The 22,859-nt window shown below is 37.7% G+C and overlaps 1 protein-coding gene across 3 annotated transcripts in view; it reads left to right on the top strand.

The window, feature by feature from the left end:
* The window catches only part of fndc7rs1 (fibronectin type III domain containing 7, related sequence 1), a 136,020-nt gene extending 113,364 nt beyond the window's left edge, over positions 1-22,656 (top strand). For all 3 annotated transcript variants that reach the window (XM_087990794.1, XM_043700160.2, XM_087990793.1), the window contains 8 exons: positions 274-528; positions 1,821-2,081; positions 2,208-2,468; positions 4,253-4,513; positions 5,779-6,039; positions 6,266-6,553; positions 12,820-13,062; positions 22,520-22,656. In XM_087990794.1, the coding sequence (XP_087846920.1) occupies positions 274-528; positions 1,821-2,081; positions 2,208-2,468; positions 4,253-4,513; positions 5,779-6,039; positions 6,266-6,553; positions 12,820-13,062; positions 22,520-22,551 (1,862 nt within the window). In that variant the 3' untranslated portion in view covers positions 22,552-22,656. The remainder of the gene's footprint in view (positions 1-273; positions 529-1,820; positions 2,082-2,207; positions 2,469-4,252; positions 4,514-5,778; positions 6,040-6,265; positions 6,554-12,819; positions 13,063-22,519) is intronic.
* Positions 22,657-22,859: the final 203 nt, after the last annotated feature.

The raw sequence follows: 22,859 nt of genomic DNA, 5'->3' as shown, positions 1-22,859 counted from the left end.
AGTTTAAATGCTCCAGTCTCTGAATTTGTGACCACCAGCTTTAGAACATCTCATGAATGACCACTGGGCTCTCTTGTTTTTCTTTCTTTTCCTCTCAACTTCTTTAGAAACCTGTATACAAATGACCCAAACACAATTTATAGTTCATCTTGAATTCTCTGGACAATCTCCAGTAGGTGGCTATTTATTGCGATTCAGAGCCAGGGAACAATTAGACCTTTTTACTCATATCACTAATTTGTGACTTTTCATTTCTCTATCCTCCTTCAATAGCACCCTGCCCCCCTCAGAATATACAAGTTGATATTGACGCTGTCACAGCCTCTGTAACGTGGGAGCCAAGCAATCTCACAGTCTCATACACTGCAACAGCCGAGGGGAGTGATGGACACACAGCTACCTGCAGTACATCTGAAACAAATTGTTTCATCCCAGATCTCCACTGCAGCCAAATATACAACATCTCTGTCCGTGCGTTTGGTAACAATTGCAGCAGCATCCAAAGCTCCAGTTATGAAATTTGGACAGGTAATATAGAAAGGCAATAACTTTTGCCTTCATAAAACACTTTTAGTTACTTTCAAACACTTTGTCATAAAGGGATTGTTTTTGAACAGTGGTCCTCAGTGTCATATATGTAAACAGAGCAATCAGATTGATCACAACACAGTCTCCCAAACACCAATAGTTTGAACATACAGTGCACCATTAACATTAAACTTCCCATAGGACATAATGGAACAGTATGCAACAAATGTGACACCCAGCCAAGAAGATGTAATGGGTTTACTGTCAAGGGTTTGCTGATAAAATAGTTTTTAAACTGCCTTTTAAAGGAGCAGAAAGATCTAGGGAAGCCAAAATGTTTAGAGAAGTAATTCCAGAGCTTAGGTCTATAACTCAATACACAGTCACTGATGGATCTCTGAAAATCAAGGATCTCTGAGAGAAACAATTAAATCAAATTAACCTATTGAAACAATGTTAGTAAGAAAGCTCCCAAATGAAACAATTTGCAACTCTTCAAAAACTAGTGCTGTGAGATCTTTCAACCAAAACCGATGTGACAGATGCATGTTTAAAGTTTTATTGGCAAGACAGCATACGGACGAACAGTTCAACCTCAGTATAATGTCTAACCAAGTCTGATGAATTTCTGACCTCCTTATTTTAATGGTGAACAGACAGAGGTAATGACAATTAGTAGCTACAAAACAAAGCTGTCTTGTATTAATATGAAGTGAGGCCCTGACAGTTACAGCCACCACCATGTCAGCTTAATTAGCCACCTTTCAGAAGCCAAAAGTAAAGTGGGACACAAAACTACTGTCCTGCCAACTTCACTGAACAGTACATGTGCCAATCTGCTACCCTGGAGCTGCCGTTCTGCAGAGGGGTTGGAGGATGCTCATGTAGAAAGTGGAAGCACTGCATCTGATGCTTCACTGATTACATCCCCATTCAGGCTGCACCTCAGCAACCTTCACTCATGATGATTACCAGAAAGAAACTGAGGATTTTGCAATCAGCATCGTTGTGTTCAACCATTTGTCTGTTATCATTAATCCATAAGATTAAAATTAAGGAAAAAAATTGGAAAACTTAGCAGTAAAAGTGGGGACAGACCACAATGGCCCAGAATCTTGAGCTTAAATTTGGTTGCCCTAAAACACAACATCTGCATTTTGTGTGATTACAATGTGGGTATAGTGCTGGCAGCTTTAATGATGATATTTAAGTTTGGCAAGGGTCATTTAACTATAAGGCTTTTTTTAACATAACCTCTTTGGACATCAATGTTCACTTCACCTTTTCCACAGCTCCGTGTGCCCCTGATGAAGTCATTGTGAACGTGGACTGTAATTCTAATAGAGCAGTGGTATCATGGGGTCAGACAGATGGAGCGGTCTCTTACGAGGTAACTGCAGAAGGCAGTGATGGAGATACACACTCACACAACACAACAGAGACACGCTATGAAATTCAGGATTTACACTGTGGACAGCCCTATAACATAACTGTAACAACAATGAGCTATAGTCGGAATGGCATTTCAAGTACTTCTGTACAAACTCAAACTGGTAATGCTGTTAATTCTTGCATAATATCCAATAATAAAATCTATGGGAATAAATTTATATTTATTTGTTCCAAGCGTTTACAGGATGAAGAATGTGGTTTGAACATTATTTGTATTTTCTCACCAGCACCATGTATTCCTGAGAATCTAAAAGCTGAGCTGAATTGTGATTCAAATGCTGTATCTTTCTCATGGGATAACACAGATGGAGCAAAGTTTTACATTGTGACTGCTCGAGACAGTGAAAAGATCACTGCTTTATTCAACACTAGTGACACAAAGGCTCAAATCCCAGACCTGCAGTGTGGTGAATATTACACAATCTCTGTTCTAGCAGCGGACAACTTCTGCAAAAGCCCCCAGAGTGCAGTGGTGAATATACATGCAGGTATCACTCTCTACATTTTATTTTCTTAATTCTGAAAATTTCATTCAGATATTATGCCTGGTGCAAATTAAATTCATATTGAAAGACTTCTGGCAGTGATTTCACAATTGGAATTATCATCTATGTTGTTGACATCTTTGGTCTGACAACCCTGTATTTTGATTTCATTTAAAGTACTTTCCCCAATTTCACTGGAACAGCCTTTGGTGTTCTAATCGTTTTTGTGTAATGTGTTAGTATTTTTAACATCTCCTACTTAAGAGTGGTAATATTTTCCCAAATTCTGAATTTATGTCTAAAACATTACCACTATTTTTCTCCTCATGGATGCTGCCTGACCTGCTGAATAATTATTGCATTTTCTGTTGTTTTAGATTTCCAGTATTCATGGCATTTTGCTTTTGTGATTGAAAGTTCTATTTGCTCTCCTATGTTTTCAGTTTTGAGATTGTGAATACACCTCTTCTGGAATCTCAACCCTTTTATTCTTACAATGTCTGCAATTCACATTAACTGTTTGGAAAAGAATAAAAAGTACTCAAGTACTGCATTCTTCCAAAAATCACACACTTGAAAAAGAGCATGACACAAACTATTATCATTTCACCTCACTTCTTAAGCTAAATCACGTTCATCAAAAGAAAACTTAAATGGCTAGGTGTATGGCTTTAAGGCAAAGAACACATCTCTTCATAGCAACTATTTTAAATTTACATAAACTAGAACCCATTCTACTTTTAGGTTTTAAAAAAGCAAACAAAAGGCCCTTCATTGTCACATCTATTACTAATATAGACTTTCTCAAATGTCCTGTATAAGTTTCAAGGGAAATTGTAAACTTCAGGGAATCATCCAATCTTCCTTTGACTTATTACCCATGAAACTAGGGGAAACATTCTTACATTTAAATATTTTGTAAGTGTTGACGGGAAAGTAAAAGTGTACTTTCCAGATCTTGTTGATTTCTGAGCTAAAAATAATTCCATCAGGTAGTCTTTGTGAAGACTCATTAAAAACACCATCTTACATTTCCACTATTAAATGATTTTATTTCTACACCACAAGTCCTTTAATAGTCTAATCGAGTACTTCTATCTACATGATTAAAACATTTCTTCAAATTCTACCCATGTCTGCGTGGGTTTCTTCCGGGTGCTCCGGTTTCCTCCCACAGTCCAACGATGTGCAGGTTAGGTGAATTGGCCATGCTAAATTGCCCATAGTGTTAGGTGCATTAGTCAGGGAGAATGGGTCTGGGTGGGTTGCTCTTCGGAGGGTTAGTGTGTAGGTCCTTGTTGGGCCGAAGGGCCTAATTCCACACTGTAGGGAATCTAATCTAAAAAAAATCTGTCTTGCTGCCAGTCCATATTTCCTTCAGTCTCTCGTTTTGATTAACGTTCATTTCAGCTTTAGATTTTAGTATGATTCCTGATTTACCATTAAACTTTTTAATATCTAGCATTCTCCTTTAAATCTTCCAAAGATGTTTTAAAAATGCCAATGTCAGTGTAACATAATGCAAATGTACCAGGAAATGAGGTAGATGAAAATTCATGTCAGATGTAAAAGTGCAATAAAATATTCAGGTATTTACAATTTCTGTGGCAGCAAGTTATGAATAATGTGCAAGTATGTAAGATTTATTTTACTCTTTAAAAATTCATTTGAATTAACATTTTTAGATGATCATTTACATTATCGCAATATTATCAGAGTTCTAATTTCTCTAAGAATTTTGTGATGAATAATGTTAAACGTGTCTTTCTCCTTCCAAATAATTACAGCACCATGCATCTCAGAGATAATTTCTGCCTATGTGGATTGTGATGCAAATACTGCAATGGTATCATGGGAGCTGAACAATGGGAGCAATTTCTATATTGCAACTGCAGTGGGAATTGAGAGTGATACACATTCATGCAGTGCAAGAGATGAAACCTGTGAAATCTTTGACTTACAATGTGGGCAGTTGTACAACTTAACAGTAGTAGCCGTTAATGAGATGTGTAACAGTTCAGAAAGTTCAGCAAAGAGTTTGCAAGCAGGTAACTGGCTCTACTTGGATAGCGTTATTCTGTTATTTGAACTAATAATGAAAACTTAATGTTTTTAATAAAAAAAGTTATCCTCCATAAGTGAAAGCTTTGCAATATTTATCACATTAATATATATTAATAGAGGACACAAGATTTTGGTGTAGATTTTGCTGTGAGTGGTATGAGAATGGCTTTCACCAGTATTTTGGCCAGTTGACACAAAGCAGTATTGAAGACAGATATCAGTAATATCTGCGAGCAGGGAGACACAAACTGTAAAGCAGGAATTAAGAGAATAATTACAATTTCATTGGCATTTCATTTTGAAGCACAATGCTAGTTCTCCTCTGATGGCTGTGATATGCACATTTGTAATTTTGAGTTGCATTCATCATGGGAAAGGAAGCTCTATTAGTTCGATAGAAATGGGAAGGGAAATAGTAATATTTTTATGATGGATTGGCAAGAACAGGAAATTTGGGGTTTAGATTAGAGTGGTGCTGGAAAAATACAGCAGGTCAGGCAGCATCAAAGGAGCAGGAAAATCGACATTTCGGGCAAAAGCCCTTCATCAGGAATCAGGAACCCTATCAAACCCATCTCCCCCTTTTACAACCAAGAATAGGAAATGGCGCGCAAATGAGGTGGAATGGGTTACTAGTGAGCTGTAAATGCATAAAGTAGGATAACCTTGCTAAGTAGCAGAATTCTGAGGCTGTCACTTAAAACTTAAAGAGAAAATCAGAACTCTTTTTCCTCACATTGAGATTCTGATTTTACAATCTCGCTATATTTTCCAAACATTTTTCTATTGCTTTCACTACACCAGGAAGGAGAAAATTCCACCTCATATTTCAATGTTTCTTTTAGGGCATTCCAAATTCAAGAATGTTGTGTCATCTTTAACCAGTTAAGCTACTCGTTAATTATGTGGATAATGTGAACATGTGCAATGTTATAGACCAATGTTCGGCCATTGGTATTTCTGAAGTCACAAAGAGGAAAAGAGAAAAATAGCTGCCAGCCACCATTTTCATTCATAATAATCAAATTTTGAAAGAAACTTAGAATTATTTTACTTGTTTAATAGGAAATTAGATCACTAATTTATTAAAGTATTGCATTGCATTCATAAATATCTGTAAGCTGCATCATTAATCTAAGATTTAGTTTAAGTAAAAATTGATCATTATAGGCTTATGACTTGTGCTATGGCACTATTTACAGTGGCTCGCTTTTTCTCAAGAAATAACAAATCTTTTCCAATTTTCCAGTACCATGCACTCCAGAATATCTTGAAGTTGATGTGGACTGTGCAAATGACTCAATGTTACTGTCATGGGGTCATAGCGATACTGCAATATCCTATATGGCATTTGTAAATGCCAGTGATGAAGATCTACTTCATTGTGACACAACAAACACAAGCTGTTACATTCAAAATCTGAGGTGTGCCACCAAGTACAACATTTATGTTTATGCTTATGATGGAATTTGCACAAGTATGCTTAATTCTTCTTATGAAGTTGATACAGGTAAACATTCTACTAATACCAATTATTATATTGCTTGAACTTAACTGTAGCATTATTTTATAAAAATGCTACTTTATGCAAAAAATGCTTGTCATTAAAAGTTCAAATTATAGTTTGCTTTATATAAATTCAGATTTGATGCATGATTAGTAATCTGAAGAAAATATAATCTAGATTGATTGTTTAATTAATTTTATTCTGTAATTTAATCCTTTATGTTACATAGTACCATGCATACCAGAAGGCATTCAAGTTTTACTAAGCCCTGCCAATAATGATGTACAAGACGTAGAAGTCTCCTGGAATAGCAGTCACTGTGCAGAAGACTTTGAAGTAGATGTAGAGGGACAAATTGAAAAAGATCCATTCTCCTTGTATAGCTTACGTTCATATTGGACAGCCAGAACTTTCTTCCAATTCCCCGTTCCTTGCAGTTCCACATACAAAATTTCTGTCACTGCAAGAAATCCTACAGGAATCAGCAGTCCAAGCAATCCTTCAACTGGTTTCACTGGTAAGTAACAGAATCACAAATCATTAAAAAAATCACAACTTCCTAAATATAAAACATAGCCATCACTGGGAATTAAGTCCTAGCATTCTACTTTCTTTGAGCTTTAAAACGATTGTTATTTGAAAATAAATAACCATCATATAATCTAATATGTACTTTATTAAAATCCTTTCATAATGGAACTAGAGTCACTCAGTATTATATCATAGCACCAGGTCATTCCATCAAACTTGTCTCAATATATGTTTCCCAATACCTTTCTAGACATGCCATCTGTTCACTCCATTTGTTTAAATGTTGCTGTGTTTTAAATAAAGATCTAAATCCTTATCAAACAAAGTGAAAGAAGGACAAACTTGCATTTATACCTTTCATACTCTTGGACATCCCATAGTGTTTTACAGCCAATGATCTAGTTCTGAATTGTAGACATTGCTGTAACATAAAAAAGGTGGCAATCTGTTTGTCCACTGCAGGGTGCCATGAACATCAATGTGACAACAGTCAGATAATCTTATTTTGGGTGTTGGCTGAAGGATAGACAATGGTCAAGAGGTATGGGAGAGCTTCTCTGGTAATCAAAGTGGTACCACTGGATTTCTTCAACTGATAGGACTGAAAGTGCTTGGTTCAAGGGACTTGCTCAAAGCACTTCTCACAACGAAGCACTCTTTCAGTATTGCATTGGTGTATCAAACTAGATGTGGGGATGAAAGTCTTTAAAGAAGACATGAAGAAATGTTTCCCTTTAATAAGGGATCAATAACCAGGGGGCATAAATTTAAGGTAAAGAACAGGAGGCTGAGAGGGGATTTAAGGAAGAAGATCTTGAACTCAGTCAAAAGTTGGTAGAGGGGAAACCATCTCCACATTTAAGAATTCTTTAGATGATCACTTGAAGTGCCTTGGCATACAAAGCTATGGGCCAAATGCTGGTAAAGGAGATGAGAGTAGATAGGAGCTTAATGACCAGCATAGACATAATGGATTGAAGGGCCTCTTTCCATGGCCTAAGACTCTGACTAATTTATAAGAAATGGCTATACTTTTTAAGGATGTTATCATCCCTAAATCTGAAACAAGTAGAACTCAGAAATTCCTTAACTGTATTCCAATCATTATTATTCAGAGAGTCTAAGCATTTCAATCAATTTATTCCACACACTTTAGACATATATCTACTGCCTAATACTGCATAATTGAATGGTTATGCTCTCAATACATTCATCACTGGACTAAAACCTTCTGTCAATACAAAAAATACCCTTGTCAACATCTTCTTCTGAATCTTCCATTTCATTGTTTAGCTTTGAATCTCTATTTGGGGCAGTACGTGATGTAATGGCACTTACAATTACACCTGAATCACCAATGAATACACTCCAATAAGTCTTGGATTAGTTATTTCATTGAAAATCTTAAATTATCTTCACTTTTCAAAATACTCATAGCATTTCTTTCTTCATTTCTCTTAGTTAAAATTCTTGTTATTGAATCCCTCACCCTGGGAAAAAGCATACCTCTATCCACCCTGTCTATACCCTTCATGATTTTGTAGACCTCAATCAGGACCCCCTCAATCTCCTTTTATCTAATAAAACAATCCTAACCTACTCAACCTGTCTTCATAGCTAGCACCTTCCATACCAGACAACATCCTCGTAAACCTTCTCTGCACCCTGTCCAAAGCATCCACATCCTTTTGGTAATATGGCAACCAGAACTGTATACAGTATTCTAAATGTGGCTGAACCAAAGTCTTGTACAATTTGAGCATGACCTGCCAGCTCTTATACTCAATAGCCTGTCTGATGAAGGCAAGCATACTATATGCCTTCTTGACCACTCTATTCACCTGTGCAGTCACCTTCAGGGTATAATGTACCTGAACTCCCAGATCTCTCTGCCCATCAACTTTGCCCAAGATTCTTCCGTTTACAGTATAGTTGCATCTAGAATTAGACTTCCCAAAATGCATCACCTCACATTTGCCTGGATTGAACTCCATCTTCGACTTCTCTGCCCAACTCTCCAGTCTATCTATATTCTCCTGTAATCTTTGACAGTCCTCTATGCTTTCTGCTACTCCACCAATCTTCGTGTCATCTGCAAACTTACTGATAAGACCAACAATGTCCTCTTCCAGATTATGTATGTATACGAAAAACAACAGTGGCCCCTGCACTGATCCCTGTGGAATACCACTGGTCACCTTTCTCTATTTCGAGAAACTCCCTTCAACTACTATTCTCTGTCTCCTGTTGCTCAACCAGTTCTTTATCCACGTAGCAAGAACACACTGCACACAATGTGACTTCACTCTCTCCATTAGTTTACCATGGGGAACCTTATCAAATGCCTTACTAAAGTCCATGTATATGACATCTTGTACAGGGGGACACATTAGATGGTCTCACCAAGCTATTAACATTTTCTTTTCCATCTTCAATTGTCCCCTTTGTTCCATAAACATGGCTGGAAATGAATGCTTTCCAACAAAGTTTGGTAGTGCCTCTGATATTTATTCTAGCTGTGTATCCTTCTGCAAATTTAAGTCTTCTCAAAACTAGAAGTTTGTCTAAACATGATATTTTGGTGCAGTCTAATAAATTAAATGCCAGCACAGATTGGGGAATTTCCAGATGGAATTTCTCTAGTTGTGTGAACTATCTTCACTCTTCCTGAATTTATCAGAATTGGATCACACCTCATGAGAAGTTAATAAATTATTTTTTTAACATATTTTTTTCAAACCTTCATCTATGTTTAAATCATTGATCTCTAATTCTGAAAAAAATTACTTCCATTCCTGCTTTTTTTCATGGCCACACCTTTATTTCTCGTCAGTAAAGATGTAATGCAGGCTTCATCATTAATCTATTCTTCCACAAGCCATAATGTCCATATTCAGATGAAAGGTGCAGGTATTAGCTTTCCAATATTTTAACTTTGGTTTCAACTGTCTCTATGTAGTCTTCCTCCCATTCAATATTTTGTTAATATTTTGTTCTCAGATGATGGTACTACAGGATATATATATTATATATATATATATATATATATATATATAAAAAACATGTATATGTTCATTCACTGACACATAGTTACACAAGGTTGCAGAGTTTCATGTGCAACAGAAGAGAAATTAACGATTTGGTTGAGAAATGCTAATGTACAATCACTAAGTTTGCAGATGATACAAAAATAGATAGGACTGCAAGTGGTGAGGATGCCACAAAGAGTCTGCAGAGGAACATGCACAGGTTAAGTGGGTAGGCAAAAACGTGGCAGATGGAATATAATGTAGGAAAATGTAAGGTCATGCACTTTGGCAGGAAGTGTAGAAGGGCTGAATATTAGTTAAATGGAGAAAAACTCCAGAAAGCAACAGGACAGAGGGATTTGGAAGTCCTTATATATGAATCACAAAAAGCTAGCATTCAAGTTGAGCAGGCAGTAGGGAAGGTAATGTTAGCCTTTATTTCAAAGAAAATGGAACATAAAATAGGGAGGTTTGCTAAAATTGTACAAAGCACTATTCAGACCACAGCAAGGATACTGTGAACCATTTTGGGTTCCTTATCTAAGGAAAGATATATCAGCATTGGAGACAGTCCAGAGAAGGTTCATTCAGCTATTACTAGGTATGAAGGGACTATCTTATCAGGAGAAATTGAGTAGGTTGGGCCTGAATTCATTGGAATAAAGAAGTATGGGAAGCAACCTTATTGAAACATACAAAATTCTTTCAGGATTTGACAGGGTAGATGCGGAGAGGTAGTTTGCCTCCATGGGAGAGTCTAGGAACGGGGGTATAATCTCAGAATAAGGGGGCACATTTAAAAAAGAGATGAGGAGGAATTTCTTCCCTCTCGGAAGGTTGTGAATCTGTGGAATTCTTTACCACAGAGGGCTGTTGAGGCTGAATCATTAAGTATATTCAGAACTGAAGTAGACAGATTTTTAATCTGTATGGAAACATGGGTAATGGGGAATAGGCAGAAAAGTGGAGTTGAGGATTATTGGATCAGCCATAGTCTTATTGAATGGCAAAGCAAACTAGATGGGTTGAAATGGCCTATTTCTACTCCTATGTCTTATGGTTTAAGTTAAGTACACAAAAGATGTAAACAAACAAAAATGAATTATTTCGATATGGAACACAGTTAGAAGAAGCTTTCTTGAAAGCCACCCATCATATCAAAGTCTCACTTTATTTCCCAGCATCACCACTCGACAGCAATGCAAATCCAGATTAAATTACTTTAAATTAGAATTTAAATTAAGCTGATGCTCTCCAATTCCTAAATTAAAATTAATTCTTGTTATCCTGAACCAAAAGCAAGCTAATGGTCTTCAATGTTGACACCACTCTGTCATAAGCAACACAGTATGAACAATCTTCCATTGACATTCCAGGAGTTTCCTGTTCTCTGATACATACTGGATTAGGTCATTGCTAAGCAAAGACAGTCTGACCTAGTTTATTTTATAAACTTTTCACAAAAGTCACCAACCTCTTATGTCACTATTTTAAAAAGGAAACTCAGAAAATGATATATATGATCGCATATCTCTTCATTAGACATAGAAGCAATTCTAGTGTTTAATTCCTGATGAAGGGCTTTTGCCCGAAATGTCAATTTTCCTGCTCCTCAGATGCTGCCTGACCTGCTGTGCTTTTCTAGCAACACACTTTCGACTCTAATCTCCAGCATCTGTAATTCTCACTTTCACCATAGGAGCAAAAGTAGACCATTCAGCCCATCGAGTCTGTTCCACCATTCAGTGAGAAACCTTTAGGTTTAACAGAAAATGCTTAGTTTTCAATCTTTGACTTGCTGACCATCCTCTGCCTCCAATTTTAAAATGTTGATTAAATAGAGTCCAAGTATATACTTTTCTATTCAGCTAATACCAGGTATGAAGGGACTGTCTTATCAGGAGAAATTCAGTAGATTGGGCCTGCACTCATTGGAATAAAGAAAAATGGGAAGCAACCTTATTAAAACATACAAAATTCGTTGAGGATTCCAATTCTCACATCACAACACTTTAACACACTGACTACTTGTCAATGCTCAGTCTTCACCCAATCATCATTTAATTAATGTACAACCATCATCTGTTCCCTAATTCCCCTATTCTTAGGCATCCCTGCCAGAGCATGCCAAATTATAACACCAATCCTTCGATCATGCTTTGTGTCTACAACGTTCCTCTGCTTCCAATATTTATTTTCACTTTCATCACATGATGGATTAGTCTCTGTCTCATGTATTTTCTGTAGCAAGGAATTTAACCATGATTAGTCTTCACAGGCTTTCCAGTCAGAAACAGAAGAAGTCTTTCTCATTTTTTTACCTTTCACATTTCTATTAAATCTTCTCTTAGCTTTCTTTGCTCCAGTGGACAAAATGTCATCTGCTCCTTGTAACTATTGTTCTTCATCGTGGGAATCATACTCGGACAATGCATTCTATATTCTCCATGGCTTTAAAGTCCTTTCAGAACTGTGCTACATATAATAACCATGATCCTGCAGAACTGTCATAACTTTCTTGTTATGTTTTACACCCTTTTCATAAAATTCTATTAATTTTTTTTATAGTTTTATCAAATATATTTGCACTTCCAAAATTATTTATTTCCATTCCAAGGTTTCTTTAACCTTCAAGTGTGTTTATCCATTACTTGTTCTTCTTCCCAAAATATGTTCTTCACTCTGTTAGATTCCCAGTTTCCTTTGCCAATTCAATAGTCCAATCCAAAAGGATTATAGTTGGACCACTTCTCAATTTCATTCCAAGCATTCTAATGCTGTGATTCTTTGTTATATTAATAACACACTGCCCTTTCTCCTTCCTTAATTGTCCTGAAAATGTATATTTAATTACCAATCCCGATCACCTTCAGTCACATTTTCCAATCATTAAGCCATAAACTGTATCAACTGATTTTGTTCACTGGAATATTAGATGTTTACACAGAAAGAATATCATGCACAGATCAAGCCATTATCGTGACATGTTTTATATTGGGTAAACAGTAATAATCTTCCCTAAGTTAACAAAGTGTCATGAAACTCTAAGTTATTATCAGTTCTAACTTGCTAAATATCACTTCACGACACAGGATTGTCCAAAAAATCAGCCAGTAAGTCAATTACTGGATATAAACAACATGTATGAGATCACATCTTGACTTCTTTAGTTTGTATTATATACAGCGATTTATAAAGTGATTTTTTTGTTTGTTTGTTTCAGTTCCTTGCTCTCCAAACAATCCTATTGCTTCTTTGGAAAATGATACACTATTCATCTCATGGACAGAGTCAGTTTACGCTACACAATATATTGTATATGCAGTTTCTAATTCAGAAAGGAGTGAGATATGTACAACATCAACACCCTCTTGTGAAGCTCCAAATGTACAGAAAGATACAATTGAAATTGTAGCTTTAAATTCTGCTGGTGAAAGTGAAACCCTCAAAGTTAATTTCTTGCAAGGTAAGCTTTCTAACTGTAAAGTTAAGTGATAGTAAAGGTTTGGAAGTAAGACTACCATATCACAACAAGCAGATCTATCTGGAAATTTTTATTGTAAGGCAGTAGATGCTGTACTATCTAACGCGTGGTGATTGGATTGTCAAATTCCACTTTTATTGCATGGCACTATACAAATTTATCTCATACTTTGCAGATAGAGCTCATAGAGTCACAGAGTTATACATCACAGAAACAATCCCTTTGATCCAGCTCGTCAATGCCGAACCAGGTTTCTCAAACTAAACTGGTCCCACTTGTCTGTGTTTTGTCCATAAAATTCCTATTCATGTACCTGTCCAAATGTCTTTTAAAGGTTGTATTGTACCTGCATCTACCATTTCCTCTGATCTACTATTTTATAAAATATATAAATGAGTAACCTTCATACACACACTTTTTCTACATATTTAATTTGTATCTGATTTTTGTTACGTATATAGGAAACCTACATAATATGTATTCAAGCAGAAGCACTGAATTGATGATCCATCTCAGCCTCCTCCTGAGGTCCCCAGCATCACAGATGCTATTTTTCAGCCAGTTCGATTCATTCCACATGATATCAAGAAATGGTTGTTGGTCCTGGATGTACAAAAGCAAAAGGCCTTAACAACATCCCAGCAATAATATTGTAAGCTTGCTCCAGAACTAGTCCACTACTTGCCATGGTATTCCACTCAACTACAGCACTGAAATCAATCTGCCAATATGGCAAACTGCCCACGCATTTCCTGTCCACAAAACAAGAAGTGTTGTTGATAATTCTAAAAAAAATGCACTTACAAGGGAATCACTGCTGACTGACAATCAATTTGGGTTCTGCAATGGCCCTCATTACATTCTTGGTCCAGACGTGAACTGAGAATTTGTTATTTCTTCATGGGATGTGGGTATTGGTGTCTGGGCCAGCATTTATTGCATATCCCTAGTTGCCATTGAGAAGGTGGTTGTTAGCTGCCTCTTTCAACTACTGCAGTCCACTTGGTGTCCCTACTCCACAATGTCATTTGGAAGGGAATTGTGGGATCTTGCAGGTGGTGGTGTTACTATGTATTTGCTGCCATATCCTTCTAAATGGTATGTGTCATGGATTTGGAAGGTGCTATCTCAGGAGCTTTGTTGAACTTTTGCACAGTATTTTGTAGATGGACTACCCTTGACATCAGGGAGGTATTTGACGAAGGACCATCAAGGAGCTTTGGAAACATTGAAGTCAATGGGTATTTGGGGGAAAACCCTCCACTGGTTGGAGTCATACCTAGTAAAATGAAAGATGCTTGTATTTACTGGAGACTAAATTTCTCAGTTCTCCTACATTACTTCAGGAATTCCTCAGGGTAACATCTTCAGCTGCTTCATCAGTTATCCTCCCTTCATCATAAGGTCAGAAGTGGGAATGTTCACTGATCATTGCACAATGTTCAGCACCATTCGCTACTCCTCAGATATTGAGGCACACCATGTACAAATACAGAAGACCTGGACAATATCCAGGCTCAGGCTGTAAGTGAAGAGTAACATTCATGCCAAACAGATACCAAAGCCCATTTCCAACAAGGGAGAAACTAATCTTCTTCGCTTAACATTCAATGGCCTTACTATTGCTGAATTTCCAACTATCAACATCCTGGGGGTTACCATTAATCAGAATTTGAATTGGTTCAGCCATTTAAATACTCTAGTTACAAGAGGAGGTCATAGGCTAAGAAGTCTGTGGCAATTAACTCACCTTCTGTCTTCCCAATACCTGTCCATCATCTACAAGTGCATAAATCACAAAATGTTCATCTGCAGGTAGAGCAAGTAATCAGGAAAGCTAATACAATATGATGGTTTATTGTGAAGGGAATTGAATTTAAGAGTCAGGTTGTTATGCTTCAGTTATACAGGGCATCGGTGAGACCACATTTGCAGTACTGCTCACTGTAGTTACAGAAGGATGTTATATGCTGTAAGTTTTTTAGACAATGTTTACTAAATAAATACCTGGAATGAGCGTATTTCCCATTAAGGAAAGACTAGACAGGGTAGCCTGTGTCCATCGGAGTTTCGAAGAATCAGAGGTGAGTAATTGAAACAGGAGGTTCAAGGGGAATTAACTAGGTGCATGTTAAAAGGATGTTTCCTCTTACGGGAGAATCTAGAACTAGAGGTCATGGTTTAGACAATAGACAATAGACAATAGGTGCAGGAGCAGGCCATTCAGCCCTTCGAGCCTGCACTGCCATTCAATATGATCATGGCTGATCATTCCTAATCAGTATCTTCTTCCTGCCTTATCTCCATAACCCTTGATTCCACAATCTTTGAGAGCTCTATCCAACTCTTTCTTAAATAAATCCAGAGACTGGGCCTCCACTGCCCTCTGGGGCAGAGCATTCCACACAGCCACCACTCTCTGGGTGAAGAAGTTTCTGCTCATCTCTGTCCTAAATGGTCTGCCCAGTATTTTTAAGCTGTGTCCTCTGGTTCGGCACTCACCCATCAGCGGAAACATGTTTCCTGCTGCCAGAGTGTCCAATCCTTTCATAATCTTATATGTCTCAATCAGATCCCCTCTCAATCTTCTAAACTCAAGGGTATACAAGCCCAGTTGCTTCAGTCTTTCAGTGTAAGGTAATCCCGCTATTCCAGGAATTGACCTCGTGAACCTATGCTGCACTCCCTCAATAGCCAGAATCTCTTTCCTCAAATTTGGAGACCAGAACTGCACACAGTACTCCTGGTGTGGTCTCACCAGGGCCCTGTACAGCTGCAGAAGCACCTCTTTGCTTCTATACTCAATTCCTCTTGTTATGAAGGCCAGCATGCTATTAGCCTTCTTCACTACCTGCTGTACCTGCATGGTTGCCTTCATTGACTGGTGTACAAGAACACCCAGATCTCTCTGTACTGCCCCTTTACCTAAATTGATTCCATTAAGGTAGTAATCTGCCTTCCTGTTCTTGCCACCAAAGTGGATAACCATACATTTATCCACATTAAACTGCATTTGCCATGCATCTGCCCACTCACCTAACCTGTCCAGGTCACCCTGTAATCTCCTAAAGAAATAAACCCACGCAGACATGAGGTGAACATGCAAACTCCACACAGACAGTCGCCCGAGGCAGAAATTGAACCTGGGACCCTGGTGCTGCGAGGCAGCAGTGCTAACCACTGAGCCACTGTGCCGCCCAGTGCCGTACTTTAAAAGTAAGGGGGTGTCCATCTAAAACAGAGCAGAGGAAAGAGTTGTGGGTCTTTCAAATTCACTTTTTCAAAAGGCAGTTGATGCAGAATCTTTAAGTATTTTTAAGGCAGAGGTGGATAGATTCTTGATGAGGAATGCAGAGTTGAGGTTAAAATCAGGTTGGCCAGGATCTTATTGAATGGCAGGACAGGCTTGAAGGGCTGAGTGGCCTACTCTTGCTCATGATTCATATATTCGTTTAAGGCACAAGTTAAGAGGGTGGTACAGTTCTGCTCACTAGCCTTGATGAGTGCAGCTCCATTGATGCTGAAGAAACTTGACACCACTTAGAACAAAGAAGCCCTCTTGATTGACACCGTCTACTAACTTGAATTCCTCCCTTTTTAATACCCACATTCCATGGCAAAATTTTAAAAGATCAAAATTTGGATCTAAGTATTCATGCCACATTCAAGACCAAAGTGCCATTTGACTGCACAATAAAATTTTAGAGCAAATTATGTAGAGCAAAAATGATATTTTTTATTTGTGAGGACAGCAGAAATCAATTTTGTATTTCTGGTTTTTAATTGCCATTTAATGTTTGTCAGAATTATATAAATCAAATCCACAACAATTACAGGATTACCAGCAGTTAATTCAGTTGTGATTCACTATTTCCAAATTTTACAAGCTGGATTTTATTGAAGTCCATATACCAGTCCGCAAGTAATTGTTTGATTTGGGAAATTGTACATTGTTATTGGGCTGAGATACTTTCCAGAACCAATAGATTTCCTAAGCTTGCATTGCTAGAAAAGTTAAAGAAGTGGAGAATTAGAGAAGGAAATAGACAATCTGAGCCATTGTACTGATGTTGTATTGTCAATTCCAGATTATTTTCAGCTCAATATCTTCTTCATATCTATCAATTTAGAAGCAGTCAGTTGCCAATCCAACTTCCTAAACTGTAGTGCATTTTGTGTTTAATGCATTTGCTAAATTTACATGGTAGACATACACCGTATATGAAGAATGTAAATCGTCAATTACTTGTTTGTCACAATTTATATGTTTGCTCTCTGCTATGAAAATAATTTAATCTGTTCTGTGATTTTCATAAATTTATTATATTAATTCTGATTGTTTCAATGTCACAGCAAGAATGAAAAGAGATTCCCCCAATTATCCTTTCCATATAACATTTGTACAAGTAAAATTGGTTTGATTGTAACAATTACGAGTGCAATGTTTTAACTATTTTCAGTGGCCATTTCAATGGTTACACGTTTACCACTAAATGTCAGGAATAAGCACTCCTGACCTTGATAACATATTCACCAGCACTTTCCAACCCTGGGCTTCTACCACCTCAAAGGACAAGAGAAACAAACACATGGGAGTGTCATCACCTGCAAATTTTCACCAAGTCGCAAACCATCCTGATTTTAAACTACAGAAGAACCTCAATTATCCAGCATTCAAATGTCCAAGTTTCAGATTATCCAAACAGGATCGCAAGGTCCCGTTGCTGGATAAACTGTGTTATCTGGCATTTGATTATCCAAGCATTTGATTATCTGAACAAAATACTCCCCACCCGTGTCATTCGGATAATCAAGGTTTCTCTGTATGTTGCCATTTGCTCCTTGTTTTTGGGCCAAAATCTTGGATCAATCCTACTTAACAGCACTCAGCATGCACTACACCACACAGATTGCAATGATTCAAGAAGGTGGCTCAACACCATTTTCTCAAGACAGTAAGGGATGGGAAAAAGTGCTGGTCTTGCCAACGACTTGCACATTCCATAAATGGAACATTAAAAAAGTAAGGAGGATACATAGTGCAGCACGCACCTCTATCACAATTCTGGCTGATTTTATTGTTGCATAAAAAGTGGCAGTAAAATTTATAATCTTAATACAATTATGCAGCTTTTCCTTTAGGTTGTTTCTTCACCATTTGATGCTCTGCAAAAATGAAAAAAATATTTTATCAAAAACATCTAGCTCACTGGGAATGCTTCATGCTAATCACCTCCAATAACCTGTTATGAAAATTCTGCTTACATTTTGACACATCACAGTGAGACCATCATTAACATTCGAAATAAAACAATCCACCACTTTACAAAAAAAAATCAGATCACATTATCAAAGTAAACTGATCCTTTTTAAAAACTTGCATTAAACTGGATCTCCATCCTCACCAAAAATGGAACAGTTCTTTGGATCTTGTTACATTGAAATTTGTCAATTAGATTCTCAGGTATCTATTTTGTTACTAGGCTAACATGGATGAAAACATTACCTCTATCCATCATCAGTGACAAAGGTAAAAGCAGATGTGGGGTCCAAATCTACGGAATCCATGCCTGATTCCTAAATTCGGATGTTTATAATCCAGCAATAAAAAAAAATTGCCTGTTTTAATTCTGGGAAATAAGGTGACACAAATAATTAATGTGAATAGAACAATAGGTAAATAGTGATCATACATTGATTGTATTAATTGTAAAATTAGAAAAGGTTAATAAGCATTGGACTGGAAAAGGTCAAACAAGCTATGCCTGTCTTTTTGTTGGCTACGTAGAACAGTCCATCTTCCGTAGTTACACCGGCACCACTCCCCATCTCTTCCTCCGCTACATTGATGACTGCATTGGCACCACCTCGTGCTTCTGCGAGGAGTTTGAGCAATTCATCAACTTCACCAACACATTCCATCCTGACCTTAAATTTACCTGGACCATCTCTGACACCTCCCTCCCCTTCCTGGACCTCTCCATCTCCATTAATGACGACCGACTTGATACTGACATTTTTTACAAACCTACCGACTCCCACGGCTACCTGGATTACACCTCCTGCAAAAATGCCTTCCTGTATTCTCAATTCCTTCGCCTCTGGCGTATCTGCTTCCAGGAGGACCAGTTCCACCACAGAACACACCAGATGGCCTCCTTCTTTAGAGACCGCAATTTCCCTTCCCACGTGGTTAAAGATGCCCTCCAACACATCTCGTCCACATCCCGCACCTCCGCCCTCAGACCCCACCCCTCCAACTGTAACAAGGACAGAACCCCCTCTGATGCTCACTTTTCACCCTACCAACCTTCGCATAAACCAAATCATCCGCTGACATTTCCACCACCTCCAAACAGACCCCACCACCAGGGATATATTTCTCTCCCCACTCCTTTCTGCCTTCCGCAAAGACCGTTCCCTCTGTGACTACCTGGTCAGGTCCACCCTCCCCCCTACAACCCACTCTCCGTCCTGGCACCTTCCCCTGCCACCACAGGAATTGCAAAACCTGTGCCTGCACTTCCTCCTTCACCTCCATCTGAGGACCTAAAGGAGCCTTCCACATCCACCAATATCATTTATTGTATCCGTTGCTCCCGATGCGGTCTCCTCTACATTGGGGAGACTGGATGCCTCCTAGTAGAATGCTTTCGGGAACATCTCTGGGACACCCGCACCAATCAACCACACCGCCCTGTGGTCCAACATTTCAACTCCCCCTCCCACTCAGCCAAGGACATGGAGGTCCTGGGCCTCCTTCACCGCCGCTCCCTCATCACCCGATGCCTGGAGGAAGAATGCCTCATCTTCCGGCTCAGAACACTTCAACCCCAGGGCATCAATGTGGACTTCAACAGTTTCCTCATTTCCCCTTCCCCCACCTCACCCCAGTTCCAAACATCCAGCTCAGCACCGTCCCCATGACCTGTCCTACTGGCCTATCTTCTTTTCCACCTATCCACTCCACCTTCCTCTCTGACCTAACACCTTCATCCCACCCCCATCCACCCATTGTACTCTTTGCTACCTTCCCCCACCCTCCTCCCTGACCTATCACCTTCATCCCCACCCCCACTCACCTACTGTACTCTATGCTACTTTCTCCCCACATCCACCCTCCTCTCATTTATCGCTCCACCCTTCAGGCACTCTGCCTGTATTCCTGATAAAGGGTTTTTGCCCGAAACGTCGGATTTTCCTGCTCCTTGGATGCTGCCTGAACTGCTGTGCTTGTCCAGCACCCCTTTACTCCAGAATCTGGTTTCCAGCATCTGCAGTCATTGTTTTTATCTAGAAAAGGTCAAATGTCAACTGAGACAAAAAGATATCTGAACCAGACAGGTTGACTGATTTGCATTAAGTTGAATACAAAATGAATATATTCCTATTTGGCATCAAAGCTACTCAGTTACAATAATTACTATATTGTATCCTGGGCATTTTAGTCTTTGTTTTAACATTTGATATCACAATTATCCATTATGCTATGAAAATTAAATAAATGACTTTACTATTGATAAAATGGTCCAGAAACTGACCTGAAAAAGTTTAAAATGTCATAAAACTAAGATTAACAATATTTAAAATTGCAAATAAAATGAAGAATGAAGTAGGAAGATTAAAAAGGGAATTTACCAGGTTAAAAGGATGTACGGAAACACATGCACAGATAACATAGAAGGAAATAGATAATTTTTTAAGTATATAGGAAACTAACTACTTAAGGTTAGGGCTACTCAAACAGAAAGTTTAATTGTTGAGAATGAGGATGTTGTAGAAATATTAAATATATAATTTCCATTGCAAGCAATAGTTGAAATTAACCTGTAGATTAAATCAAGAATGATATGGTACAATTGTTGGATGAAATTAACATACAGAAATCAGGTCATAAAGAATTTTTTAAAATGAGGAATGAGTGTACCGAATACTCATTGATACAATTGGCTTCAAATGTATAATTCCCTGAAAAGACAGGTATAGTGTATAACTGATCATTAACATTTTGAACTTTACAACTATAGTTACAGAGTATGAGATAGAAGGAGCAATGAAAAATTCATGCAAAACATTGGTTGATAACATTGCTAAAATACATTGTGATCAGTTTGGAGGTACCTTATTATAAAAATGTCTTTAAAGTAATCAAGACCATTCAGTGGAAAGTATTTGAGCTATAGAAACAGGAATAGGCCATTTAGCTCCTCAGCCTACTCGGCCATTTACTGAGATCATGACTAATCTGTGACCATATACCTGCCTTGATATATACTTCTAATTAACCTGTTCAATGATGTGATTATACAGTCTGGAGCATGTGGGACTTAAATCCAGCCCCCCCTAGGTTAGGGGTAAGGACATTACCACTGGACCACAAGATCTCTTCACATTCCTTAATACAATTTATCAATCACATTCAAAATTAACCATTGACCTAGCAGCTTGCAAAACAGTAGTCTGAACTTCTATGCCATGTTTATGTAGAAATGTTTCCTAACTTCGCTTTTGGAAGATCTGATTAATTTTTACATTGTGCTTCTTTGTACTAGACTCCACAACCACTCTAAGATTTTTTAAAAATTTCCTTAATATTTTGAAATCTTCGTTCAAATCATCTTTAAGCTTCTAAGTTTCTGAAATTATTAGTTTCTGAAATTATTAGAAAAATAAGTTTCTAATTATTCTTTATGATTTGAATCTTGGAATTCTTTTACAGTCCTTCCAAGGCAATGTGTCTTACCTAAGGTGTCGTGCCTCGAACTGCTCTCAATACTCCAATTGTGGTCTAATGAGGTTATTGTATACCTCCAATGTAACTTCCATCCATTATATTGTAGTCCTCTATTTATGAAACTTGCACAGAATTAATCATTTTGGTTGTTGTCTGTATCTGATTTTAATTATCTCTGCTGAAAGTAATGATAAGGGGCTTGAGTTCCCAGAACTATTTATATTGGAGAAAACAAGCCAAAAGAAAAGTTTTACAGGTTTTCAAAATGATGAATTGTTATGATGGTGAATAAAGAAAAAATTTTCCTCAACCTGAGTCTATGCTAAGCAGTAAAATTTAAAATTCTAGTTAAATAAATGAGGACAGTGGTTGACAGATAGTAAGTTCAACAGGTTATGATTGACAAAATGGAAATTTTTGTGACCGGGAATGCTTAATGCAAAGATCATTCTATCTTTGAAGGATAAAGTGTTATTTTTGAAGCAGAGAATATTTCAAAGCAATGATATGGGTGCAGGCCAGAGAGGTTAGTTTTGAATTGTTCTATCAGAAAGCCAGTGCAGGTGTCTTGAATCTAATGGTAAATTTCTGTGGTTTCTATAGGAAAAAGTTGATACAGGTAGAAATATACAGTATATAAGAAACATTTAATATTTTAAGCTTAGGGTCTCATCACCTATGTCTTCCTTTTGCTATTTTTTCTAGATTCTTCTCCTGCTCCAGAAGCATTTTATTAGAACTGATACTAAGTGCAAGCAAACCGGCTCCCTGAAGAGATGGAAAACATTATATGACACAACTAAGAATGTGTAACAGATCTACGTTGAATTTGTTATAATGATTACATCAGTTTATCTGGTCTTCCAGTTGATGAAAGTGTTGTGAAAGTGTCAGCAAATAAAACAATTCCATTAAATGTAAGAAATACTTTTTTACATGGCAAGTGGAAATGTTGAATTCTGATCTCACATTTATGAGAAAAATCACTTACCATTTAGCTTAGTTACAGTAAATTATCTATCTGCCACAATGATGGTTTACCAAG

The sequence above is a fragment of the Chiloscyllium plagiosum genome, unplaced genomic scaffold, assembly GCF_037043375.1.
Source record: "Chiloscyllium plagiosum isolate Xiang-an unplaced genomic scaffold, Cpla_swu_hap1 HiC_scaffold_9, whole genome shotgun sequence".
NCBI classification, from domain to species: Eukaryota; Metazoa; Chordata; class Chondrichthyes; order Orectolobiformes; family Hemiscylliidae; genus Chiloscyllium; species Chiloscyllium plagiosum.
Note: the sequence above shows the minus strand (reverse complement) of the source record. Positions and strands in the feature narration are given on the sequence as shown.